We start from the raw sequence: 27,505 nt of genomic DNA, 5'->3' as shown, positions 1-27,505 counted from the left end.
AGGTGTATTGCTCAAGACTGCACATAGTCATAATGTGTAGTATAATAGGGCTATATAGTATAATAATATTGTTTAAGAGGGCTGTAATTCTAAACTATAATTCTGTAATTCCAAAGTCCGAAGAGCCGAGTGCCTCTGAGGGCGGCGCGCGTTGTTACAGGACCCGTTGCCACAGCATCCTGCTCCTGCTGCGCGCAGCCCCGGCTCAGTATTTTCCATATGCACTTGACAAATGTGTGTGACAACGCGTGTGACAAATGTATTCGCTGGCTTTCCCCCAAAAGCCGGGGATCCTCCCCGCAGCCGAGCAGCGGCACCGGCCGGACCAGGGTTAACCCCGCCGCCGCTGCCGCCGCCCCATTGGCGGGCGCCCCCCCAGCCGTTCCCATTGGAGGCGCCCGGCCGCGTCTCCCCGGCCAGGGCAGCGCTGGCGGCTGATTGGCGGGCGGGCGGCGCGCGGCGGGCGGGGCGGGCGCCCATTGGCTGGGAGGCGGGAGCGGGGAGCTGGGCGGCACCATGTTGTGGGGCTGGCGGGGGCCGGCGGTGGCCGGGCCATGGCGGGCGGGCGGCGGGCGCGGTGAGTGAGGCGGGCGCGGGCGGCGGGGCTGGGCCGGCGGCGCCTGAGGGACGGGAGCGGGACGGGACGCGACGCGGCGCTGCTACGGCCCGGGGCGGGTACAGCAGGGGCTCCCGGGCCTGGCGGCGGGAGGGAGGGGGCGGAGGGGCGGCTGCGCCCCGCGGAGCGCCGGAGGGGCCCCCGCGGCCGGAGCGGCGGGAGAATCGCAGGATCCGGGAGTCGGTGCGGCTGGAAAAGACCTCCGGGATCTCCAGTCCAGGCGGTGACCCAGCAGCGCCTTGTCAAGCAGCCCACGGCACCAAGTGCCACGTCCGGGCTTTCCTTACCCACCTCCGGGGACGGTGACTCCGCCGCCTCCCCGGGCAGCCCGTTCCAATGTCTAATCACCCTTACCGTGAAAAAAATTCCTCCCTGTGACCAACCCCTTCCTCTGGCGCAGGGTGAGGCTCCGTACTGTTGTCCTATCGCTTTTTACCTGAGGGGAGAGCCCACCCTCACCTGGCCGCATCCTCCTGTCAGGGAGTTGTGCAGAGCAGTGAGGTCCCCTGAGCCGCCTTTTCTGCAGGCTGAGCCCCCCCAGCTCCCTCAGCCCCAGACTGGTGCTCCAGACCCTTCCCCAGCCCTGTTCCCTTCTCTGGACTCGCTCCAGCCCCTCCCGTCCTTCCTGACAGGTCCGGCCGAGCCCGGCTCCGGCCCCGGACAGCCCCGCTCGGCGGGGGCTGCACGGACGCGGCTCTGGCAGATGGGATTTGTATCTGCGCTCCTGCGGTTCGTTCCTCTTCTGGATGCTCGCTTTGAGTTGGGGACCGAGCCCCGTACAGCTGTGAAGCCTCTCTGGCCATCTGCTAACCCTTGGGAACAGCCGTCTGCACCGTGGGCTCTCACCCAGTGCCTGGCGCAGCTTGGCGAAGGTCATTGTCCACTGGTGGAAAAATTCAATGTGTGTGTCCATAGAAGAGTGCTGGCTGTGGTTGTTCAAGGCATGGGTTTGACCCCTTTTTAAGGATATCTCTCTTTGGATCCTTTCTGGATACAGATATGCATAAGCACTGCAGCTGTTTCATTGTACCTTCTGAGGCCCTACAACATCCATAGTGCTTTAGGGGCTGAGCAAACAGAGTAAACTGTAAAATGTAGATCCTAGGTTTGCAGTGGATTCATTGTGATTGGATCTCACCTTGTATTTATTACAGAACAGATGTTCTCGTGTCTTGTTTTAATTTGAAAATTACTCCATGCACCCGTCGTGTCCTTAAGTCTGACCCACATAGTTACTACAAGATTTGCCTCCATTTGAGGTGGAGAGTTTATTTTGCTTCATGGTACGAAGTTGTCAGCTCGGTTCTGACCCCAGAATTCCTGCCTCTCCTCAGGAGTGGAGCAGGCTGATTGGCACCATCCTCCAGCAGAGACAGGCTCATCACTGCTAAAATCCAGATTGGTACATGGACCCTCACTAAATTTTTAATGTCAGTCTTATGTAGGAGATGAATAAACATGTCAAGTGGAGAAGGGAAACTGCAGAATTTTCTCACTGCCTTGGCTTCATTTCCAAGTGGAACAAGGCTCCTTAAAGCATTTCCAGCTGGTTTTATTGACCTGTAGTGGTCAGGGGGAATGTCAGGAACTGGGATGGGAACAAGGGAGGGTTGTTCTGGCTGTCTTCTGACCAGGTCCCAGCACCCTCTGTATCAGTGCCTTTGGCTCCTGCCCCTGTCCTGTTCCATTCCCCCTTTCAGTGCTCCCAATCCCTCCCTGCCCACGTGGCATTCCCAGCTCCCTGCCCCTGGGTTGCCCACATGGCCAAGGCAAGCAGACAACTGTTGAGCCAACACTGTGGCCCTTCCTGCAGCACCCCTGGCTGCCAGCTTCCAATAAATACATAAACCCTGGCTTCAAAACATCCACTGTCCTCTCAGATGCGTTTGGAATTGGCTGGTGGATCTAAGTGAAAAGTGTGATTATATAAACTTTGTTTCCATAGGAAAGGGTGCTTGGTGGAAAGTCATTCAGCAAGGAGGATTCACGCAGCCTGCTTTCCTGAGGAGTTGTTTGCCACTTCCTACCCCAGCAGCTCCTGCCTGGCTCCCAGGGGCCTCAGTGCCTGGTGGCTTCTCCTTCCCCAGGGCTGCACCCAGGAGCTGCCTGGATCCCACCCACCCTGTCCTTATTTGTGCAGCCAGCTGAGTCAGGTGTTCCTGTTTGCTGTGCCGGCAGCTGGGAGAGATTCAGGATATTTACCCAGTTGTCCTTGGCTTCTCAAGGCTTCTGTCCTCTATCTGGCCTGTGGTTTTTGTAAAGCTCATGCAGATAGTCCTCTGACAAATTTGGCAGAAATGCAGGTGACAGATTCTTGAGTTAACTAAGGGATGTAGCAGGCCAAGGTGGGCAGACAGATGGACAAAATGATTTTGTTTCTTTCCAGAGCTGTGTGAGAATATTTCAGGCCGTTACTGATTGTTGCAGCTGCAGGCAGAGATATTGCAGTGGTTAAAATGCTCGTGGTCTTTCACATTTATCAGTGTTATAGCTCTCAACCAGGGGTGCAGTTGTGTTTGTGGAAAGTTTGAGTGTAGACTGTCACAGATTTTGCCTGTAGATAACGAGGGTTTTAGGAAGAAAGGAGATGGAGAAAGAGCAGACAAGTAAATACGTGGGAAGCCTTGAGCACTGGATGACTAAACTTGTACACAAAGCAGGCAGCACGCAGATAGTGGAAGTGACAGAATGAGTCTGAGAAATCCAAGGAAAGGTCTGTGGGAGCCTGCCTGTGGAAACTGGAATAACAAGGCTCACGCAGAGAAGGGAGGCATGAGCCACCAAGGAGCTGGCCAGAGAGGGGAGGATGGGCAGGAAGATTGATCTGGTGAGACTGAAGGATGTTTTGGGGAGAGGAAAATGTCACTACTGTGTGCGATGTTTCTTCAAGGCGTTTTCCAGGATTTACTGGAGAACTTCTAAAGGCCTTTTGATAGGTGATCCCAAAAGGTATAGTGTATATAAGAAAAACCCCTTGCTTTAAACAGGAATTAGACTCTACTTTCACCATATCCATTTCAGATCAGTGTCTGTTTGAGCTATGATTTTTTGTGTACTTATGCTGCCAAACTAAACCTTTGCCTGGCCCTGGACCTGATTTGTGACTTGGAGCATAATGAAATCCTGGCAAATTGTACACACAAGTATTTTTGACATAGCAGCTAAAAAGCTTTATGATATAAAAATAAGATTGTGATATGAGGCACGCCATTGATTTTGTGACTCCAATAAAAAATGTCTTGTGGGATTTTTCTGGTAACTTTGCAGGCTGCTTATAGTAGCTGTAATTTTGGTAACAGGCAAATTGCATGTTGTTTTTTGAACTGGGAGTGAAGTGGTCTGATGTTGGTATTTAATGCCAGAAGACATGCTTTAATTCTTTAATTTTGTGTGCACAGTGACCCTCCATGATACTGAGGAGATGCTGTTATTTGTATATTGACTTGGGAGACTCCTACTTGCTGAGAATAAAGACCTGGTTGTAATAAGAGAAAGAACTGATCAGGAAATTTCCCAAAGAGGTAGTGAAGAACAAGAAACATTTCTTAGGCAAACCTTGCAGTTGACTACAGCATTAAAAAGCTGGTAGGGCTGTTTATTTCTGGCTGTTTTCTCTTTTTGGCTGGGTTTAGTTTTGTCATTGTCCAAGACCCTTTTGCTGTTCATTCCAGAGATCTGCTCACGCTCACCTTATTTTTTCCCTTTTAAAATTTTGGTGGTGTATTGTTATTTCAATTTTCTCATCTCTGACCTCATTCCAGGGCCAGCTTGACACTTCTGGACTTCTCATAATCTTCCTTTCCAATCCAAGACTTTGCCAAAGACTTGTCTTTTTCAAATTACTTTCTTCCAAAACAGCATAAATATTTTCTTACATTGCCTTGATGCTGTCACCCTTGCCATCTTCAATTTAGAACAGTAACCTCAAGTTCTTGCTGTCCGTGGTAAACTTGTTCAAAAAAGGATTCAAATCCCTTGGCTTGCAGAGCAGAGAGTGTAATGTTGGCACCAAGGAGCAAAGTGCAGGCTGTGCTTGGAGCACTGGGAAATTGATTGCATGGCAACCTCGGGGGTGCTTTGGTGTTTGTTGGAGGAAGGCAGCCGATGACTCATGTCCTCAGATGTCACTAAAAAGTGACGGCCAGCTCACCAGCAAATAGTTAAATACTGAATTTTATTTGTTTTTGTAACTTCTGTTTACCTCATTGGAGGGTTTCAGCCAAAATTAGTTTCAAAGCCGTAACAGAAGATAAACTAAGTAAATTACCTTTCATTTGGGTGACTGTAGTTGTATTCTCCCCCCAGGTCCCAGGAAGAATATCCCTAGAGAAACTCAGCATTCCTGGAAATCAGTGTAGAAAAGTGAGTGCTCATATTGAGCTGCAGAGGTGTGAAACACCCTGCCCTGAGCTTTAGTGCTTTAATCAGCCAGCACTGCACTGTGAGGCTTTCTTAAAATGTGAGTGTAGACATACTCATATCCCACAGCCAGGAGTAACTGTTCTGAAATGACCTCTGTTCTTCTGCCTAACTCCTTACAAACTCTAATAGATTTTAAAAATGAGTGGAAGCAGTGCTCAAAATGATTCAGAATTAGTAGTTTTAAAGAGGTGAATTATGCAGTTAAAATGAGAGGGTGCAGGTGCAGCCAATCCGCTTTGCTTGTCTGCTTAGGTTTAAGAATAATGTGATTATTATTTAAGGATCTGTTCCTGGGTGAGTCTGTATCTGCAGGAGTGAGAGCTTTTGGGTCAGGTGCATCTTCCTTGTGTGTGCTTCACATTCTTGTGCTTGCAGTGGGTAATGTGCAGGTGGCAGTGCTGTCTGGAGAAGAACAGGCTGCCAAAACAGAACTAGATGAAGAATAATAATATGTTCTAATTTCCATATAAACATGTGATTTGTTCTCTTTCAGTATGAGCACAAGCACTTATTTTCCAGCAGGTTAAAATCAGTATTACACAGTTAACAGGACACTGTGGTTCTAGTCTGAAGCATCCCAGAGGCTTCTGCCCTTGCTGGGATCTCTGTCCTGCTGTGAGTGCTAACAGGGATGTGGGAGAGCTGTGTGGGTCTGCTCTAGACCTCATGTAAATTTGTTCTGGGTGCTGTGGAGTCCTCTGTGGCTTTGCATGTCCTTTTATACTTTTATACTATACTCTTACACCATGCCAGCCTGATTGTGCACTGAGGGCTGTGACCTGTGTGTGCCTCACCAGGCATGGCCTGGCTGTCCTGTGGTTGCTGCTGGTGAAGGAGCCTGTGGCAGCTCATTTTTTCCAGTGCCATGATTAATTATGGCTGATTTATACACTTACTGTTGAATTGCATGAAAAGGCTTTTCTGTGTCAGTCCTCCCTCAGCTCAGGGTGCTCTCTGGGGTTTGCATGATCACTGTGGCTGCTGAAGAGAAATTCCTGCTGGCTCCCAGTGCCCCTCAGAGGTGTGCCTCATGTCCCCTTTCTCTTTGGCTTCTGACTGCATTCAGCTAGTGCTAGGAAGGTAATTCTGTCTTTATAACCCAGTACAGTTGATGGTGCATTCTCTGGTCCTTACATGCAAACACTGCCCTGGCCAAGGCTTCTTGAGGGACCAGATGTGTCTTGGAGCCCACTGTAAATATGGAAACAGATGTGGTTTTAACTGTTGTAGGTGAGGATATGAGAACAGGCAAGTGGTCTGGGATATTTTTTCTAGTTAATTTGGTTGAGATTGCAGACACTTTATGTATTTTCTGTGGTTATGGGTTTTACAGTTGAGTGCAGAAGGAACTTAGCTAACTGTGAGGAAGTAAAGATGTCATCCCCCACCCCAGCTCATATTTTTTTAAGAATGGAAAAAAAGCTGAGTAAATTATAATGGCAGCAAATGAAGGGCAATAAACAATTAAGTCTATTCTGTGCTTATGTGTTGTACCTTCAAGAAAGAAGGTTGAGCAGCTGTTCTCACTGTTGTGAGCTGTCTTAAAATCGACCTGGGAGCTTTGCTGAGGGATTGGTCTTTAGGACCCCAGCAATCATGGGATCTTGCACTAATGGAAGAGTGCGTGTGAAATTGGAGCAATCACGCTAAACTACAGTTCCCTGCAAAAGTCTTGCCTGTGGTGGTTGCAGCTGCTATGATTTCAGCTGTGCAGAGATGCTGTCTGGCAATTTCCCCTTCTGTGCAGATCACAGCCAGGCTGCAGGAAGGCAGCAAGGCCAGTGTGTTTTAACACAAGTGTTCAGGCTGTAGGATACAGGTTTCTATGAGTGCAGGCTTATGCTCCAAGCATAAACTTGATTTTGAGTTTGGCGGGATCTGCGGGATTGTAAGTTTGTGTTTTGTTTATTTTTAGGGGTACCAGGAGACGCTTCAGTGCTGAGACATCTTTTACAATGCAAGTTAGGCATGAAATTCACCAACTAACACCCCCTTCCTCACCCTGATCTCCAGCAGACTTCCCGTAACGCTCGGAAGAAAGGCTCAGGGGAGAAGGGCCGGAAGGCACCATGAAGCTGAAGCAGCGAGTCGTGCTCTTGGCCATCCTCCTCGTCATCTTCATCTTCACCAAGGTTTTCCTCATCGACAACCTGGACACGTCGGCCGCGCACCGCGAGGACCAGCGCGCGTTCCAGCGCATGCTGGCGGGGCTGCGCGTGGCGCTGGAGCCGCGCCTGGAGCACACGCTGCAGTCGCCCTGGGAGATCGCCGCGCAGTGGGTGGTGCCCCGAGAGGTGTACCCCGAGGACACCCCCGAGCTGGGCGCTGTCATGCACGCCATGAGCACCAAGAAGATCATCAAGGCTGATGTGGGCTACAAAGGGACGCAGCTGAAAGCTCTGCTGATACTTGAAGGAGGACAGAAGGTTGTCTTCAAGCCCAAGAGGTAAATACTGCTTTCAATGTCTGCGTTAACAGCTGCTTCATTTACATACACTATTCTTCTCCATGTTGTCACATTAGTGTTTAAGTTAGGAATTTTGAAAGACCATCCTGTTATTTTTGAGACAGAATAATGTCACTCATGCACTGGGGTCGGGGCAGGAACAGGCAAGAGGCAGGATTGTAGAAAAGGCAAAGAAGGCTTTATTCAAAAGAACCACACGATTTTTATACAGTGGTAGGATAGATTCTATTCTATTGGCTAACTTACAGAAACATCTTGCTCACGCACTGTCCTTGAGAGGAACAGATTAAAATAAAGTAGACAAACAGCACCTGCAAATTGTTTATAGTCAACAGGTTATCACATCTTTCCAGCTCCCTGAAATTCCTCACAAGTCACTGTGAGAAACACTTGCTGTTTCTCTCTCTCTGTCCCATGGCATCCACAGAATAGAACCTTGCTGGTGCTCTAGTAACATTAGCTGTCTCTCAGGCTGTACAGCCTTGATACAGCCTGTCTGTAGATTAAAAGAATAATCACTGTGTTCAGTCCTGAGGGGATCTGGTGTTTCTGAGCAGTATCTTCCTGCCTGTGGAAGTGCAGCTTCTGGCAGTTTGGAGACAAGCTTTGCCTCCTTGTTGTGTCAGACTGTCAGGAGAGGGTGCAGTTCAGGAGCAGGGAAGGAAGGAAGGAAACTTGGCAGTGGTCTCAAAAGTACATCTGTGTGTCTGGTGTAGTTGAATGTAGCTGTAAAAATGGTTTGGGTAGGTCAGAGTGAGGGCCCCTGAGCCTTCTGTCTGCCAGCAGTGAGTACTGGAGAATGGAGGGTAGTGATACTTCCTTGGTATGGCCTCAGTTTACAATGATCCTCAGAAAAAACTGACATGATTAAATGTTCTGAAAAGTTTTGGAAAGTCTTGGCTGTAAAGCTTTTTGAACTCTTTGTCTTTGGGGAAAAGGAGAAGAAAGCTGTTAAAAAGTAAGACTGGGTGTGTTTTAGGAGATTTCACTGCAGATGAGAAGTGTCTTCACAGAAAAAGATTTTGGGCTAAGCAGGCATTAAGATTTCCTGTTAATGAGTGAGTGCAGAGGCCACAAAGATGCTCTGAGGGTGGGAGCACCTCTGCTTGGAATCAGGCTGAGAGAGCTGGGACTGTTCACCTGGAAAACAGAAGACTCCAGGGAGACTTTAGAGCCCCTTCCTGTGCATAAAGGGGCTCAAGGGAGATGGAGAGGGACTTGGGACAGGGGCCTGCAGTGACAGGACCAGGGGGAATGGCTTCACAGTGACAGAGAACAGGGATAGATAGGATAGTGGGAAGAAATTCTTCCCTCTGAGGATGGTGAGGCCCTGGCACAGGTTGTCCAGAAGAAGATCCCTGGAAGTGTTCAAAGGCCAGGTCTGACAGGGCTTGGAACAGCCTGGTCTAGTGGAAAGTGTCTCTGCCCATGGCAGCAGAATTGGAATGAAATGTTTTTCCAGCCCAAACCAATCTGTGATTCTATGATTAGAGAATGAGAAAAAAAAAAAATCTCTGTACAGCCAATTCCTGCTCTGGCTGGAGCTCCCCTGCAGGCCCAGGCAGTGTCAGCCTTGCACACAAAGTCCTGGTGGTACAGGAGGCATCTCCTCCAGTGGAAGCACTGGGGATTCACGGCATTCCCATAGAGCTTTCTGTGCCAGGGAGTGCAGTCAAGCATTAACTGAGAGTTAAACTGCATTCTGTAATGCCCTGTCTGTGCAGGCAAACCCAGGCTCTGAGCTCCAGCAAGGACACATGCAGCTGGGAGTGTTTATAGGAGCACTGGAGAGGGTGGCTTGGCCATCCTGGTAGGCCCATGTTTTGTTTGTGACTGCTGAATAGCCAGGCTTGTGGGCAGAGTCCTGTTCTGGCATTGCAAGAGAGTCTATTTAACCAGCTTTGGACCTGAAAGCTCTGTCAAAGTTACTGCTAAGAAAAGTTCTGAGCAAACTTCCCAGCAGGGGAAGAAGGAATTACCTCATTACTTTTGCTCTGGAAAGGACTAGGTGCCTACTGTGCATGGAAACAAAGAGTTTGGTCAGGATTTACTAATAAATTTTAGCTCTGCAGCTTTCAAAATGTGACCATGTTTCCAAAAGCCAGCTGTAAGTGCCTACCAAAGACCTGCCTTGGAGGACATGTTCTGAGGATTCACTGTCTCATTTCAAATTTACTTGAAATTCAGCCCTATTTACTAGCAAATAATACTTGCTGTCATCACATCTGGTGGTATATGTGACAGAAGGTGCTGGTTTGGTGAAGGCTCCCATTTGGCAGGAATCCTGCACTGCTGAATTCTCTTTTGAGCTGCCCTGCAGAGAAGCTGGAGCATTGCTCAGGCTGGGGAAGTGGATTGTCTTCTCACCCCACATCCTCCCTGAGCAAGGCTAAAACAGCAAGGTCCAGCTCTGTGCCTGCTCTTACACTGCTGTTGCTGCTGCTTGAACACAAATTCTGCTGGAAATAATCCACTTTACACAATTTGATACATAGATGGAAATAAGAAAATAGATAACCTAATCTGGCCTTTTTTATTTGAAAACATGTTGCATTTCACCCCTTTGCTTAGTATTGATTGTGGTGTTTCACACTCAGCTGCAGTGTGGTGCTGAGGCAGTATCTGCCCTGATTCAAATGTCAGGCAACTGAGAAATTGGTGTTTGCCTTGACTAAGTACCATCTACTAAAAGATAAAAAGGGGAGCAAAAAGCCTTGCACTTCACCAAAATGCACCATTGTTTTTGCAATGAGTGACTAATTTCTGTTTTTTGCTGTTCACCATGTCTTTTCTCTGCCAGATTAAAGGCTCTGTTTATACCCAGCATCGTCCTCAGGTTCACACTTGCTGATTTTCTATCTACTAAAGATTGCATTTGCCATCTCCTCCACAATATAAGATTGTATTTGTTAATGAGAATTGTTAATGTACAATTCTTTCTAACCCCAAAATCATCTGTGGAGTTGCTGCTTTCCAGAACAAATAGCCCCCTGTTCCACAGCAGGGTCTGTGCTCTTTGCTCTAAGATGTGACCTGGCATATGGTTGGATTAAAATGTATTGGTTGGAATGTGAGCTGCTTCCCAAGCTCTGGACACCACTGTACATCACTGACCTTTCCTCCTTATTTACCACTTCAACAGTCTGGGCACTTTAATCCCATTGATGCTTTTCCACTCTCCATTGGCAGTCACTTGCAAAGTGACCCAGTGACTCTAACTATTATTAAATTGTTACTCTGAACAGCAGAATTGATAGGATTCTACATAGACTCACTAAATTTGATTTATTTCAATTCCAGATATGCCAGGGATTATATAGTGGAAGGAGAGCCCTACGCTGGCTACGACAGACACAACGCAGAGGTGGCAGCCTTTCACTTGGATAGGTATGGAATTGCTGCTTTACCTGGTTTGATTGTCTGTGGAAAACACCAGAAAGAAAGGGGTTCTTTGAAGAATGCACCTCAGATGGGAGTTGCCTCTGACCTGCCAATTTACCACACTGAAGCCAAAATAAGAATTAGTTCATTCTGTGAAACTTTCTTTCTGAGATCTGTTCAAGAATGTAACATTTTAGATACTTGTGAAAAGTTTGGAAAGGAGAATGAGCCCTGAAACCACTTTAGTTAATATTACAGGGGAGAAAGAGCTTAGCCAAATGCTGTGGAAGAGTCTGAAATACTAAATGTGTGTGCTAAGTTTATGTCCAGTTCACTAAAAAGTCAAGAGTGATGTCTAGACTAACAATTTAGTCTAGAGTAAATATACATCAGTGCATCCTAGAGGAAATCCAGTTATTCATATCCTAATTGTGCTTGGAGTACCCAGGTGCTTTGGTGGACCTGTGCTGGAGGTGCAATTACAGGAAAAAATGAAAATGACAGGATGTTCAAAGAATGGGACAGAATACAGCAGGCACTGAATGTCAATAGTTATGAAATGCTGCTAGAGCTGCAATTTCACATAACAGAAATGAGCACAGTCTCTGTTTCCTCATAGGAAGATTTGGAGGTGAAAACACATAAAATCTTGAGAAAAGGAATAAGGAGGGACAAATGTAACAAAGGATAGAAAAACTGAAACTGAAGTTTCTCAGTACATAGAAAAGAGTACATATCACTGTGACTAAACTCACAGGTGGTGACAGAGATGTCTGTTAGTCCTGATTCACCTGTGGAGCTCATTGCACAGTAGAAATCAGTAATTCTAGGAAGAATTAGAATATCCAGGATGATTAGTAGTTGAGTAACACCCATTGCTGCTACAGCCAGCTTGTGCTGTGGGCCAAACTCGGGGTATATTAAGAAGATAAAAAGATAAAGGAGCCAGATGTCAGTCCATTTGTGCTTTCAAGGAGCATACAGGCTTCAGGTTCCCTGAAAAAGCAATGATTGAACATTCAATCAAAGCCTCTCTCAAGTGTCCAAATCTCACTTAACTCTTCTTTGCTCTCCATTTGGTCATGATTTTTGCTTCTTTTCTCTGGTCTTTGTCTGTGGCTCTGCACCTCTTTATTCTTCAGGAATACCTTTTCAGGATCTTTATCCAGAGGGTGTCAAAAGTGCATGAAGAGAGTTGGGGCTGACACTCCTTTGATGTTTGTACTTTAAGCACTTTTAAAATTCCATTACAAACACCCAAGTCATTTGTGGTCACAGAGCAAAGGCTGTGGCAGGCATGGGAGTGGAACCTGGATCTTGTAACTGCAAGTTTTATGGGTATTCTTCCCACCTCTGTTTTTCCAGGCCCTTCTCAGGCATTCACTTTTATTCTACCATTCTCTCTTCCCTTCTCTTTCCTTGTGCCAAACAAAACAACTCTTGGATTGGTTGCTTTCAAGTGTAATTGAATTTGGCTTAAGCACAACATTTTAATAGATAGTGGTTCCCACAAATTAGAAATTATCTTTCCAGGTGACCAACCCACAGCCCATATGGTTTTCCTGCTTCAGCCTGCTTCAGACACATGATGGATATTTCTGGTGTGAGGTCTGAGTTCTGAGAGTTGGAGCATGGTGCATCCTCTGTTGCTTTAACAAAGGATGTCACTGATGGCCTATAAAGTAAGTTTAATATCCAGGCACATAAGAAAAATGAGTTTCCTTACTTTGCCTCAGAGAAGAGAGGAGGTTGCTGCAGGGCTCCAGCTTTACTCTTTGGTCTCTATCATCTCTGACAGAGACCGAGAGGGTTTTTTGTCTTAGTTTTGAACTGCTGCCTGTGTTGCCAGTTCTCAGGCTGTGTTTTTTCTACCCAAATCAGAATCCTGGGTTTCCGCCGAGCCCCGCTGGTGGTTGGCAGGTTTGTGAATCTGCGCACGGAGATCAAGCCCGTGGCCACGGAGCAGCTCCTGGGCACCTTCATGACTGTGGGTAAGTGCATTCATGGGCTGTGCTGCCCAGGGAAGGGAAAATCCTTCATGGGAAAAAAGAGCTGTGGGAGCCTGACACAGTTCAGAGCAGTTAACCATGATGCAGGAAGCTCTTTCTGTGCCAGGAGAGATCTTGGATAACCCCAAGGAGGACTTGGTTTTCTTCAAGTACTGTTCCCTCATGCTGCTGTTACAGATGGGATTTTTATTTTTTGAGTAAGAATTTTCTCTCTGCTGTCAAAAATGGTTAGAAAAGTCTGTGATTAGACCTGAAAAGAAGAGAATAAAGTTGTATTTAATGTGAAGAGAGTGGTGATTTGGGGTAATTTATAGAGCTGACACACTGGTTGGTATTAGATGTTGTTTGTGCTGCATCAGAGCCTGCAGAGCATTTACAACCAATGGCAGAACTTCCCTGTGTTGTTTACAGCAATAATGCTGTGAAGGACACATAATGGAAGCTATTAATGTGAACTCCTACCAGGTGGTCATTAAGCACCAAGAAATTACTTATGCTGCAGCCTTAACTCCCTGAGGCTTTCATAAACCATCCAATTATTACTCTTTTGTTTGTTTGTTTCATTTCCTAATCAGAAGGCTCCAGAGATGATTGTTCCTTACCGCTGGTAACGTTCCTATTAGCAGCCCTGCTGGCAGTCTCACCTGCTGCCTGACACTGCCACTTACAAGGTGCAACTTCCAGATGAAAGTTTCAGCTCAGCCTCATCAGCCTCTCCTGGCATTCACATGGGGTTCCTGCCTCAGGCAGGCTTTCCATTTTCCAATTTCAGCCAAGATAACCAAGCTGTTTGCTAGCAGCAGTGCTGACTTGAGAAGTAAGGCTCCAGAAATGTTCATTGCTCCTTCTTAGATTCCTTGGAACTGCTATTCTGCAAAGCAGGAACTAAAGAAATGGGTGGATCTTTGGAGGAGGTTATGATGTTTTGTTAGGCCAAATTTGACCAAGTTCTTGAGTTTTTGAAGAAGAGAGAATTCATTCATACTCAGTGCAGGTTTACTGGAGTTACAGCTAGAATCTAAAAGAATTCTGTGTCTTGCTAGACCTGCTGCAGCCCCTGGATGGGAAGAGAGACTTGCAGGCTTTCCATACAAATGAGAGATCTGGTCTGCAAGCTCTGTGTTGGTGATGATCTGTGACATCCTCAGGTTGAGTGACAGGATTCTGGGAGCTCAGGGTGTGGATGGAGGCCTGAGAGGCAGGGATGTGTGAGGGTGGAAAGGGAGGAACATGGCATTTGGAGAGCTGAGCCTGCTCTGGGGAGGATATTGGATATAGAACCAAAGGAAGAAAGGACAGAGGGTCATCACAACCAAGTGAGACATAGCTGAAGAATATTCTGGAAGAACATCTGTGAGCATGGAACTGGATTTAACTTGGCGAGGTTCAAGCAAAGGTGGGTTAAAAAGGGGAAGATAGAAAAGGTTAAACTAAAACTACTAATGCAGGCTACTCCAGGATGCATCAGTGTTAGTGGACTAAAGGCTGCAGTGTTTTGTTGCTCCTCTCCTGTCAGAACACACTGATGAAGCTGTGACAGATCTGCATTGCTAGATCATGTGAGAATGATACTTGGTTCTGTCTCCTCTGCTGAGTCAGCTTGTGTACTGAGATGTGTGGCAGGTCTCAGGGCACCAAATCCCTTTGGGTCTCTTTTCACTTATTTCTCTTTGGTCAGCTTTTTCAAGTCGGAAATCTGACACATGAAGTATGAATTGTGAAAAACAAGCAGTGTTAACATTGCAAAGTCAGGGTCCTCAGGACTAGGAAGGAATCACAAAAACTTGTTGAGAGTGTGATGTATTAATTTTCAGAGTGATAAAGTCATTAGAAAATATAATTTAATTGCTCTCTCCTTGTCATATTATTCTTTAATTGCTCTGAAGGAATGGATGTCTGTGTAATCTCTTTTGAGCCTCTCAGAGACAGGAACCACAAAGACAAGCACAGTGAAATCCTGTCATGGGGAAACCTCTGCTGCAACAACACGCTCCTGAATTTCAGTTGGATTCCTTGGATTAATACCTCTTCATTTGATACCTCTTAATTTTTCTTGTGAAGGCAATAACACCTGCTTCTATGGGAAGTGCTACTACTGTCGGGAGACAGAGCCAGCCTGTGCAGATGGGGACATCATGGAGGGCTCGGTGACCCTGTGGCTGCCGGACGTTTGGCCCCTGCAGAAGCACCGGCACCCCTGGGGCAGGACCTACCGTGAGGGCAAACTTGCCAGGTATGAGAGGGAACGTGGCAGTGTCATTCCTTACAGATGATCATTAGCACTGAAATGGCCCGTGGTTAATTAAAGAGCTCTGAGTGGTTTCAAAACCTACCCAACACAAAACTAGTTGTGTTGACAGCTTTCTTAGCACAGCCGTAGAAGCTGAGAAGTCCAGAATAAAATTGAAATTAAAATGAGGGAGAAAAAAAAAAATCTTCCGTGTTTTCCACAATACTAAGCACTGCCCTTTTCCTGTATCTTGGCTGGAACAGAACTCCACAATGCAGGCACTCCAAGCTCTGAAAATCTTGTCTGTGGGCAGGCTAAGATTCTTCTCCTGTGCCACTGGACCTTCTGTTGATGCTGTGGCCCCTGAAATGTGGCAGCACTGTGCCATACCTAATTTCATGATCCTTGTAGTTAATTTTCAGAGTTGTGGACTGGTTTAACTTAAGCTAGGCCCTATGTCATGGTTTGACACTGGCCAAACACCAGGCACTCATAAAAGTTGTTCACTTACCCTCTTCTGTTACAGTTGGGCAGAGGAGAGGGAAGAAAATTAACAAAGGACTCATGAGTTGAGATAACGACTAGGAGAAAAAAAAACACTCTAAGGGCAAAACAGGTCCAAATTTAAAGGTATAAAGTAGATTTGTTATTAACAGAGTCAGAGGAGGATAATGAGAAGTAAAAAAACCACCTCTTTTCCACCCAACCCCACCTTCCTTTCCACCAACAGTGCAGGAAGACAGGGTGTGGGAGTTTTGGTTCATCATTGGAGAGCTTTTCCTGTTCACTCATGGAAAGAAGTCTTTTCTCTGCTATGCCATTGGGTCCCTCCCACAGGCAAACAGTTATCATAAAACTGTTGTGGGTCACTTTTCTATGGGATGCAGTCTTAAGGATAGGCTGCTCCAGTCTGGGAGCAAGGAGAGAACAATAAAGCTCTCTCTTTCTCTGGAAGCAGGGGCCCTCTCTCTCTTCAGGCCTCTCACTGGACCACAGCTTTCTCTGACATCCACCCACTCTGCCATGAGCACTTTTCCCATGGGCTGTGCGTGGATCTCTGCATCCCCCCTGGACTTCATGCATTGCAGGGGGACAGTTTGTTTTATCAATGTCCTCACCATGGTTTGCAGAGGAATCTTGGCTCCTGGAGACATCTGGAGCACCTCCTCCCATTCTTTCTTTTCCACTGACCTTGGTGTCTCCATGTTGTTTTCCTCACATGTCCTCACTTCCTCCTCCTCTTCAACTAGAAGAAAAACTGCTGCCTGTAGGTACCATTGTCAACTTGCACCAATTCAAAGATTGTTGCAAGATCCCACAGTGCCCAGAGGCCAATCCCATCCAGGTTCTGTGCTGGGGAGTCACTTGTCATGTTTCCACTGCTGGCCATCAGAGATTGGCTCTGTCAGACATGCTGGAAGCTTCCAGCAGCTTTTCACAGAAGCCAAACTTGTGTCCTTCCCCTGTTACCAAAAAATCAGGCAGTGCCACATCAACACACCCTGGAAAGTCCTTTGCTTTGAATGCCATCAGTATTTGGTGACCATGCTCAGCATGTCAAGAATGCCAAATCCCACATTTGTTCTTCTGTAAGCACCATTCTGCAATAGATGTAACACATCTGAGTTCTTGAGGTGGGAATGTTTTTGCCATGACCTGAACAACTGGGTTTGAGCTTAGTAAATTTTTCTGACTCTGTCTTGAACTTGAAAGTGATTAGAAGAGATTTTCAGTCCTTTATCTAAAGTATCCATTGATTTCCAATTATGTGATTGTTCTCAGAAAGAATCTCATCCAAAGGCTCTCTTGAATTGTTTTAGGGTACAAAATGCACAGATTGAATTTTGAGCAGCAGATGTTTTTTCTTTCCCAGCAGGTCAAAATCAGCTGTGTTCAGTACATGATACATGCAGTGATGAACAGGATGAATTTCTTGGAGGTGTTCCTCCTGTTGAGAGGCTCCTTTTCATCACACCCTGCCTGCTTACACAGGGGTTTACCTTGAGTCCTGTGCTGATTTGATATTTGGTGTATTTGAACTCACACTTACCTCCTTCAGATGAGGTTACAAGGTTCTGGTGTTTTTCACCATGTCATGCTGCACATTTCACTTTGAGAGATCAGAATTAAAGGTTCTTGGTGTCATGCTCTCCTTTTTCTGTGCCTGGTAATTGTGAAAAAATAACTGTAAGAATTTTTTCCTGCTCTAGCTGCTGTTTTAAGCTGACCTTTTGAACGTAATTCACACAGGCACATTAGTGTATGTAATTTTTAATGGAGGTGTAATGGACAAAATCTCTGACCTTCCAAGGCCTGTGCTAATACAATGTAAATTATCAGAAATGAGTGTTGGATGAAAGTGTCTCTTGAAGCACTGCATGGACAATGAGAGAGCATACCATATCTGAACAATTGTGGCAAGGAGATTAAGTACTGCTCTGAAGTAAAAGGAGAGAAAAAGAAACACTTGAGGGAGAGTGGGATGCAGCATAAGAAATGTAGCCAGAACAAGGAGATGAGGTTCTGAGACAAATCCACTGCTGTGTGGATTTGTGCAACACCTTGAGTGTGAGTTGGACCTTGGTGCAAAGATCCCTCTTCCCAGGGGGATTTAGGCACAGCATTTGAGGAGCATGGTGATCTGTTATTAGGAACATTGAGAAGATAAATTTTTAAGCTCTCTGATTTGGACACCTGGAAGAAAGGTGGGATATTGGGATCTCTGGTTCCAGACCACTAGAAGATGAAGTGGGATATGTGGCTTTTGTAGTCAGTAAATTCTGATCTTCCTACTTTTATGACTATCTGCAGTTTTGAGCATGTCAGAAAGTCTCTCCAGCTTGTGTTTCTTCCATCTCTGTTTCCAAATCACAGATGGTTTAAGGCATTTCCAATTTAACTGCTATTTTGTGAAGGATTGTTTCAGTCCTTACGTGGAAGATGTCCTTGTTATTTAGGTGGACAGATGGAAAGGATATACACCAGAGATTTGGCTCTTTTGCTGGTGGTGTTGAACAGCTTTGAAAGCTGTAAAGAAGAAAATGAGGAAATTTAAAATCCTAGCTTTGGAGAATTGAGACATGACATCTGTGTTATGAAATTATGTGGAGAAGGAGATAAGAGGGAAGCTTGAAATCATGTCAGTGGAGAAGGTGAGATACTGTACAGAGGAGGGGAGGAAAGAGACAGCTGTGAGTGAGGGACAGTGACCACTGTGAAGCCCTTCTGGGGGCAGAGGGGCCCATTAAAAAGAAAAAAGGAAGAGGATGGAAAGCCTGATGGAAGCAGCTCAAGGCAGTGGAAACACACACAGAACTGAGGTGTTCCTTGGGAAGTTGAGGGAGGCAAGGCATGGCAGTAATCTTCCCATAACACAGGCTGGCTACTGTGGAGTTGTGAGGAAGCAGACTCTTTGTTTTCCATAGGAAGATGATCTTTGTGTATCTTTGAACTACTCCATAGGCTGGGATGTCAATGCAGGCTTTACTCTGCTCATAAACACTTGTCCAGCTCTGCCTTCTTGCTCTAGCCTGGGCTGCTGCCCTTTCTTGGTGCACCCAAAGTGCCCCAGGGCAGCTGTAGCTGCTGCTGCTGAGCAGGGTGGTTCCCTGAAGGCTGCTTGGTTCCCTGTGCTGCAGGTGGGAGTATGACGAGAGCTACTGCGACGCTGTGAAGAAAACGTCCCCGTACGACTCGGGCCCGCGCCTGCTGGACATCATCGACACGGCCATCTTCGACTACCTGATCGGCAACGCCGACCGGCACCACTACGAGAGCTTCCAGGACGACGAGGGAGCCAGCATGCTCATCCTGCTGGACAATGCCAAAAGGTGAGCCTGGCCATGCTCCTGCTGCCCTGGCAGTGCTGGCTGCAAGGGCACACAGTTAGCTGCTCTGTCTCTCTCTCTCTGTTTCCTCTCTTTATTCTTTAGTAGCTTTTGTAATACTCTTTCCTTTTTATCAGAAATTACTCACCAAATCTTAGGGTCCTTCCAAGGCTGTGGTGCTGACAGGACGTGGGGGAATGGATTCAAACTGAAAGAAAGTGAGAAAGTGGATTTATATCAGATATTAGGAAGAAATTCTTCCCTCTGAGGGTGGGGAGGCCCTGGCACAGGTTGCCCCATCCCTGGAAGTATCCAAGGCCAGGTTGGACAGGGCTTGGAGCACCTTGGTCTGGTGGGAAGTGTCCCTGCCCATGGCAGGGGGATGGAACAAGATGAGCTTTAACCCAACTCTTCCAACCCAAACCATTTTAGGACTCTGTGATTGTGCTTTAGATACTCTTCTGTCTTGGCAAAGTCCTACTCAATTTACAGAAACTCCCCAGTTAACACAGTATTTCCCAAAACAACTTTCAAAGGCTTGCTCAAGTCTCTCCTCCTATCCCAGAAATGCCCTTTCCTTTTAGGCTTTTAATTAATGGAAGATTGAAAACTTTGGCTTTTTTATTTATCACCAGTCAGTAAAAGTGAGTGCTGTAATAAAAGCAGATCTTTCTAAGATGTGTTTCTGAATTATTGGGCATTCCCTGCCTTCTGGATATGCCTACTCTGGCTTTGAAAGGTTCCCAGTTTAGAATGGAGGTAGAAGTGATACCAAACACAAAAATGATCATGTTCTAAATGTCGACATTAACTCTTACCTGAACAAAAATATTTTAAAAATGTGTTTAGAATGTGAATTCTTCTGTCCTTGCTATAGTTTTTTTAGATTGTCCACTATAGTTTAGGTTAAAAATCACATTGAAGACACAGCCTTGTTTAAATCATAACAATTTGATTGATTTTTCTTAAAAACATAAAGGTCATCTATTTGCCTACTCATAATTTAGTCCAGCAATTCTGGATTGTTTATTTTTCTGGTGGCTGTGAAGGACCAGCAGTTCCTGTGGCAGGCTCTGCCCTGGCTTTGCACAGCACTTGTACCCAGTGTACACAGCACTTGAGACCTTGCAGATCCTTGCAAGGCTTGGAGTTACCTTTCCTTTCCCATTTATCTTTTGTATAGTGGTTCTGTTGTTCCATCCATCTTTCCATCCATCCTTCTGACATCAGCCTATTCAGTAATACTCCAGTATGACAGCAGGATGCATTCCACCTTGGGACTGCTTAATTACTGCTGCTTTAGGTGAATTTGGCAAAAATGTTCTTTCTGTTCCTCACTGACAGTGTGCTAGGAGGAAGGAAGGTAAGGATTAGTCACTGGAAGTGAATATGGGGTTTGAAGGTCAGGTCCTTTTGTTATGGTCCTTTCCTATGGCATTATGAAAATATTTGTGGTGGGGCTTTGCAGGCTGACAGAAAATTGTTTTCTTGAAAATTTAAGTGATTTATTTATAATAAAATTTTAAATTACTTTCAGCTCCTTTGAAATAATGGGTAGGGGACAGTTTTTCATAGAACCATGGTAGATCTCAATTTGGAAGGGACCCATAAGGGTCACTGACCCCAACTCCTTATTTCTTACAGGGCTACCTAAAACTAAACCATGTGAGTAAGAGCAGATGCTCCTTGGTGCCATGACCACTTCCCTGGGAGCTTATTGAGTTTTAAAGCTATGAATAACAGAATTATTTGGGCAGCATAAGGCCAGGCCCCTGCAGCAACTCATCTTTATTGAAGGGAAAGTTCTTAGTTTAAAACAGTATTATGAGGAAGGTGAAACTATGAAAAATAAATCCAGCATGTGTTTGGATGAAACTTGAAATACTATGGAAGCTTTCTGGCTTGAACTGTTTAAGTTGATCACCTTGTTAGTGAACTGTTGGTGCTGTTGGGCTCCTTCCCTGCCCAGCTGTGTCAGACAGGCAAAGCTCCCATTCTGCATGCCCAGAATAGCAGTTATTCCTTACCCCTGCATCATTTCTAAACTTATCTTGGTCTGATAAAGAACTGGGTATGCTGATGCTGCTTCTGTTTACCTGCTTAGCTCATGCTGATGAAAGTTATATCTGCAACTGGTCTTTGACTGTTTTTATTTTAATTTATATTGTTTGATCTCTTGGAGCATGAAATTGCCTAGTATTGATTTCTCTGAATTCTTTACAAAGCCCTTTATGCTGAGAACAACCTTAGGAGTTCAGCTGGTTCACTTGGGTTTCATTTTGCTTTTCAGCTTTGGAAACCCTGCCCTGGATGAAAGAAGCATCTTGGCTCCTCTCTATCAGTGCTGCATGTAAGTGAAACACAGGGGTGCTGTTCACTTATGTAATTCTGTCCTTAGGTTTGCAATTTCATTAACTTGGGAGCATTCTGGCAACCTGAAAAGGTTTGCTTGGGTCCACAGTGCTGTACTTTTTGAGATATTGTCTGTCTGATGGATGGGCACTGCCCAAGAAGCTGAGGAATCCATTTTCATGAAGGCAGAGGTTGGCTGCAGAAAGTGTTCTCACCTCCAGGTCAGTGGTTCAGCTCTACCCACAGTCAGTGTGACAGGCACTTTGCATCTGCAGCTGTCCCACCCAGCTCCTGGCAAATCAGCATTCACATCCCTGCTTGACTTCTCCCTGACAGTAGTGAAGGATGGCAATTTAATAAAGGCAATTTAAGAATTCCAAACACGGTTTATAAAAAAAGCCTGCAGCCCTGCTAAGGGGGCTCCTCTCAAGTAAAATGTGTAGTTTCTTTGCAGAGTTTTGTTTCTGCTTTGGCCTGGTGAGCTGTGGTTTTATTTTCAGAGGCTGTGACTTTTTGATTTCTGTTCTGTGTCCAGTCTCTTACCAGGCCATTGCTACTTCTCATTAGGAAATAAATGCTCTAAGGGCTGGAATACCTCTCCTCTGGAACAGCCTGAGAGAGCTGGGGTGTTCAACCTGGAGAAGAGAAGGCCCTGAGGAGACCTCAGAGCCCCTTCAGTGTCTAAAGAGGCTCCAAGAGAGCTGGAGAGGGACTTGGACAAGGGCCTGCAGTGACAGGACAAGGGGGGAATGGCTTCACACTGACAGAGGGCAGTTAGATGGGATATTGAGAAGAATTTCTGCCCTCTGAGGAGGCCCTGGCACAGGTTTTGTGGAGAAGCTGTGGCTGCCCCATCCCTGGAAATGTCCAAGGCCAGGTAAGACAGGGTCTGGAACAACCTGATCTAGTGGAGGGTGTCCCTGCCCATGGCAGGGGGGGTGGAATGAGATGTTCTTTAAGGTCCCTTCCAGTCCAGGCCTTTCTGGGCTTCTGTGAAAATTTCCAGACAGAAAAATACTGAGATACCAATTTCCTGACTCTGATACTTCAACATGAACTCCTTCAAGCCTTCCAAATGGAGCTTGTCTGTGAAGCTTGTCTTGAAAGGTTCTGTCTTCCAAATTCTCTGGGACCTTTGAAGCCTGGGACCTTTGCAGAAAGCCTGGGCTCTCATCTTGCACTAAGCACAGCTTCCTGCATGCTGCAGTACACCTGGCCCATGTTCTGCAAGATCTTTTTAAAAGTCACATGCAGAACAATTAAAAAACTTCTAAATTCTTTAGTTTTCCTGCATTAGTTTTAAATATATGTTTAATTTCGTGCTTTATTGAAATTCTTCTGGTGTCTTTGTCATCTTGATTCCCCCAAATGCAACCAGAGAAGAAGTTTATCTCTGTGAGACTATGCAATTTCCTGCTTTTCAGATTTTCCTTCTTTCTGGTACTGGGCAAATGCCATATGATAATTACTTTGCATAATTGTTTTAACTATAGGTTTGTTACAACACTTTATTTTGCTGGTTTTATTGGAAGCCATCAAACCCAAGGGTTTAGACCAGGGATGCTAAAGATTTTGCCCTGAAAGGTTTGGGGGAGAATCCCAAGAGACTTCACAGAACATGGGAGCTGAGATGAGCTGACACAAGCAAGCTCAGTGGCCAGTGAAGAGGAAAGGTCACTGCTGTGTTCTCTTTCTTGGAAGTTTGGTCAACTGCCTTTTGTCCTTTGTGATTCATTATTGGTCAGTGATGCTCTTCCTGAGGTGACCTTTGTTTGAATTTGTTGATTTTCCTTCCTTTCCTTTCCAGACTGTGTCTGGGAGGCCTCAGGATGGAAGACCTTCTGTGCTCTCAGCTGGAAGTGTTCCTGTGTAACATCAGAGTTTTGTCACACCAGATTGATTCTTCATCACCTTTAATTTTCAAATTCCATTAGATCCTGTCTGAGATGCAGTTCCACCTGGACCCTGCCATCCCAAACCCACTTCTGCGCTGAGTCTCCATTCTTGAAGAGCCAGTATTCCCAGAGGGATGCAGCAGGAGCCTGGTGTGGTGATGTGTGTTTGTTTCTTTTGCAGCATCCGGGTTTCTACCTGGAACAGGCTGAATTACCTGAAGAATGGAGTCCTGAAGTCTGCCTTAAAAACTGCCATGTCTCATGACCCCATCTCACCTGTGCTCTCCACCCCTCACCTGGACGCCCTGGACCAGCGGCTCCTCAGCATCCTGGCTACAGTGAAGCAGTGCACAGACCAGTTTGGGCCAGATGTGGTGCTGGTGGAAGACAGGATGACTCTGTCTCACTTGTAATCCTAGCAGGAACACGAGATGAAACTCCTTTTTTAAAAAACAAACAAACAAACAAGCGATAGAAAAACAGCACAATCAGTTCAGAAGGGCTGTGGCCAAATGGACTGACATGAACAGGACAGCTCCCAGGCCAGAGGAAGGGAGGTGACAGTGGCTGTCTCCTTGGGCTGGCAGCAGTGAGAGGTGGGAAGGAGCCTGGGTCGCTCAGCCCCGTGGTGGCCTCTGTGCCGTGTCCATTGCCAGCAGTGGGCACCGCGCTGGATGAACGCGGCTCTGGGTGCTGTGCAGAGTGTGGAACACTGAATCCTCTGTGGACTGCATTGCAGGGGACCCTCAGAGATGGACAGAACAGTCCCTTCCCCTTCTCTTCCCCCTTTACTCTGGCGAGTTTGTTCATTCAGGGTTGTACACAATCAGCTCTGAGCTGGTTGGGCATTTTACTGCTTCTCTAGAGAACGAGCAGGGGTGAATAAAATAACTGTTGGACTGAAGAGTTGTGCCTCCCCCCGGGGTGGGATGTTCTTCTGGCTGTCTGAGGGGTGGGAGAGGGGACCTGCTGCTCACTTGGCTTTTCCTTGATAAAAGGCTGGGAAAGGGGGCTGCCTCATATGTGATAATGCTTCAGTGTTTTTGCTGAAGTCCTATCGAAGGTTTATGCACAGGGTTGGAGATTTAGGAGAGGACAGGGTGGTTATACAGCACTTGATAGTTAAGGGGTTATAGTAAGTTTCCATGTGTCTTGTCCCTCTTTTTTTCAATTAATCTGGCAAGGTCTGAGTAGAGAAAATATCCTTGCGGTCCTGTGTCCATTATAACCAAATGTTCATTCTCTTGTAGCTGAGGAGGACAGAATCTGTCCTTGGCAGCAGTTCTGTGTGGCGAGGTCAGGCTGCTTTACTGTGAGCCCTGAGTGCTGTGCAGCCGCTGGGCATGTGGGACTGGAGGAAGAGGTGTCTGCTGGACTTCCCCAGCCACCAGCAGTCAGTCACCTGAGGTGTGCAGACATCCCTGAGCTCTGCTCTGTCTTCATCTCACCTGAGAGAGCTTCCTGCTGCTCCCTGTGACCACAGTTCAGCACTGCTGTTCTGGGGACACCAGTGCTAGGGTCCCACGTTCACCTGGCTTGGCTGTGGCTGAGCTCAGAAGCTGTGACCACTTCCAGGAGGTTTTCTGCCTTCCCCAGTTGCTTCCTGCAACCCCCTCTGCAATGTTCTGCCTGGGATGGTCATCAGGAGTCCTCACTAGTGGTTTTGCCACAGATAGAGAAGAGTTGGCTTTCAGGACAGGCCTGCAACACTCACCTTGTGCTAGTCCTGTTGTCCTTCAGCACTGCAGCCTGTGCTGAGTTTGTGTCATGGAACTGATCACCTTGGGGCAGGTCTCAGTTTGTGTCTCCAGAAGAGAAGCAGCTTCATCATTGTTTCCAAATTGAACAGCTTTGGATCAGTGTTCAGCCAGCATGGTCCTTAGTGTAAGGAAGGAGCTCCCTTCCCCAAGTGATTACAGGTTACTGAACTCAAGAGCAGGAGCACCAAAATGTCAGTTTGAGCCCTTTTCCTTGATTTTCTTGTCAGGAAAATCTAACTTCCTCTTCTCTAACTGCAGGGTGGCAGGCAGGTGAAGAGCTGTTTTCTGTTCTTGCACCTTGGCCACACCTGGTCCAGGAGGTGTCAGGGAGAGGGTTTATCTGAAAAATGCAGGCACTGCTTTATTTTGTTGAAGTCTTTTTCTCACTGCACGAGCAGAGTATCTTGAAAGTAGAATGTGACTGTTTACCTGGGATTGAATTCTCTGTTATTCTTGCTCTCTTCTGGACTTGGCCACAACCATAGATGCCATAGAGCAATGAGATGATGGGATGGGATCTGGAGTTATTTCCTGGAGTTCCTAGTCAGGATGGTGACACACAGCCAGCTCTGAGGACACTGTGAAGCTCTTGCCTCTATCAGCTGATAACAGAACAAACTTTGGATGGTGCCTTTGTGGCAGGAGCAAGCTGGTTTAAGCTGTTTCCAAGGAAATTTCAGATGATTTACCCAAAGAGGAGATAGTGAAGCACATGATTGGTGGCTTGTAGCATTTCTGAAAGCATATTCTTCTTTTGAGCTTAAACATGAGCTCTTAATATTTTGGGAGGGATCTACCAAAATTTAATTTTTGACTTCTATATGATCACTCTTGATATTTACATTTGATTTAATAATGGGCTCAAAAAAAGGCCTTTCAGTCTTTGAAATTAAATTAATGTTGAGGATTTACATGTTGCTCTTAGCTAAAGCTTTTACTGTCAGATGGAACCTGGGGATGAGTTTTTCCCCAGTATAAATGTCAAAGATTTAAAGCAGGGTATTGGTTTATTTTGGTTTACTTGTGGACAAAGGGCATGAAGTCCAGCATTATCAGTAGAAGGAAGCAAGAAATGGTTGGTTTTTGGGATTGGTTTTTTATTTGTGATATTGATGCCTCTTGTTGTAAACACTACTGGAGGTTGGTGTTCTGCAGCAAGAAAGAAAAATAAATTCCTCTCTTAAACCAAAATCGGCAAGATCTGGTTTTGGCCTTGTGACAATTTCTGCCTTTTTGGCAGTGATGGTTGTTTTGCTCAAACACAGAACCCTGGGAGATTTTAAATTGTAACCATTGCAAAGGAAATGAGGAGCAGCATCCACGTTCCAACAGGGTCTGCTTGAATCTCAAAAATAGCATTGTTTGCAAGGCAGGTGCTCTGGGAGGAGGTTTCCAGACACCTTCTGATTCTTGTTCACTGTGCACGTGTCACCCACTGGCCCCAGAGGTTACACACTGGTTGTGTCGTGCTATCAATGATATCAGAGCACTGGAAGCACAGAAATCAAGAACTAATTAAAGAGCCTCATCAGCCATCTGCTATTTACCTCCTTCTCCTTCCCAAGTCAGCCATCAGGGGGAGGAGACACTCGAGTCAGCTCTCCTTCCGGCAGCTGATGAACTGGAGTGTGTCTTGCCAAAAACAAACTTCAGCTCAAAAGTACTAATTTATTAAGAAGGTAATTTATTTAGTGCAGCAGCTGGAGCAGGATGCTGGAAGCAGACTCCCCCTCTTGGATGTGCCAGAGGAGGCCCCTGGGAGCTGCTGCACAAATGGAGTTGCTAATAAGCAAACAGAATGCAATCATGACTTTCTACTCCTATACCCCGGGGTCAGATCCCACATAAAGCAACATTGTGTGAATAAAGATTTTAATAAAGCAACACTGATGGATTGTCTAAGTGTCTCTCTCCCTCCCCTCTCTGTCTCTCTGCAGTTCCAACATGTGGTGGGCTGAATGTGTGAAGTGTTTTGCTGCTGCTGTCTCCCAGTTCCTCCTCTGCTAATGGCTGTCAGTGGCATTTACTCCAGTCATGTATATCCAAAAAATGCAGATGGTTTGCCAGAGCCTTGTTGGTAAGGAAGGAAGAGTGTCCCAAAGGGATACAGAAATAAAACACACCTAAATTGAGGTGTGGTTCTGCCCATGCATCCATCCCATGGCCCTGCATCTGCTGGCCATGGAACCAAGAGCTGGTTCCAGGAGCCAGGGAGGAATCCTGGGTTGTCAGGGGGTCTCTAGAGCTGCAGGTGCTCGTGGCTGCCTTGCTGAGCTTTTATAGGGATGGACACTGCTCCCCCAGAGCAGAGCTGTACTCAGGCTGCAGCAGAGCTTTTCCTAATGCCCCAGCAGGGAGTGTTTCAGAGGCAGGAGGTGAGATACTTCTGATCTCAGGGATCTTTGACCTGCCCTGTACCATCAACTAGTAGTGTGAAACCTGGTTTGCTTTAAACTAGAGTTTCTCACTGAAACTTTGGATTTCAGCATTGTTGAATCCTGTAAGAAGTGCTTTCTGGGGTTTATTTTGAGGGTTTTGTGGGGGAG

General features: G+C 46.3%; 1 protein-coding gene across 3 annotated transcripts; it reads left to right on the top strand.

Annotated features, from left to right (window-relative positions):
• Positions 1-540: 540 nt before the first annotated feature.
• Positions 541-26,150, top strand: FAM20B (FAM20B glycosaminoglycan xylosylkinase). Of its 3 annotated transcripts, XM_059478335.1 has the most exons (9): positions 552-577; positions 1,249-1,488; positions 7,052-7,484; positions 10,806-10,892; positions 12,768-12,877; positions 14,957-15,128; positions 18,764-18,955; positions 21,243-21,302; positions 23,381-26,150. In XM_059478335.1, the coding sequence occupies exons 3-9, from the start codon at positions 7,108-7,110 to the stop codon at positions 23,610-23,612; spliced, it is 1,230 nt and encodes a 409-aa protein (XP_059334318.1). In that variant the 5' UTR covers positions 552-577; positions 1,249-1,488; positions 7,052-7,107; the 3' UTR covers positions 23,613-26,150. The 3 variants fall into 3 exon arrangements, with proteins under 3 accessions (XP_059334316.1, XP_059334318.1, XP_059334319.1); XM_059478333.1 differs by lacking the exon at positions 1,249-1,488 and having other exon boundaries at positions 541-577; positions 6,954-7,484; XM_059478336.1 differs by lacking the exon at positions 1,249-1,488 and having other exon boundaries at positions 553-577.
• The last annotated feature ends 1,355 nt before the right edge of the window (positions 26,151-27,505 follow it).

This window comes from Ammospiza nelsoni, chromosome 9 (genome assembly GCF_027579445.1).
Source record: "Ammospiza nelsoni isolate bAmmNel1 chromosome 9, bAmmNel1.pri, whole genome shotgun sequence".
In the NCBI taxonomy this organism is placed as follows: Eukaryota; Metazoa; Chordata; class Aves; order Passeriformes; family Passerellidae; genus Ammospiza; species Ammospiza nelsoni.
This window is presented reverse-complemented; position numbering and strand designations above follow the sequence as displayed.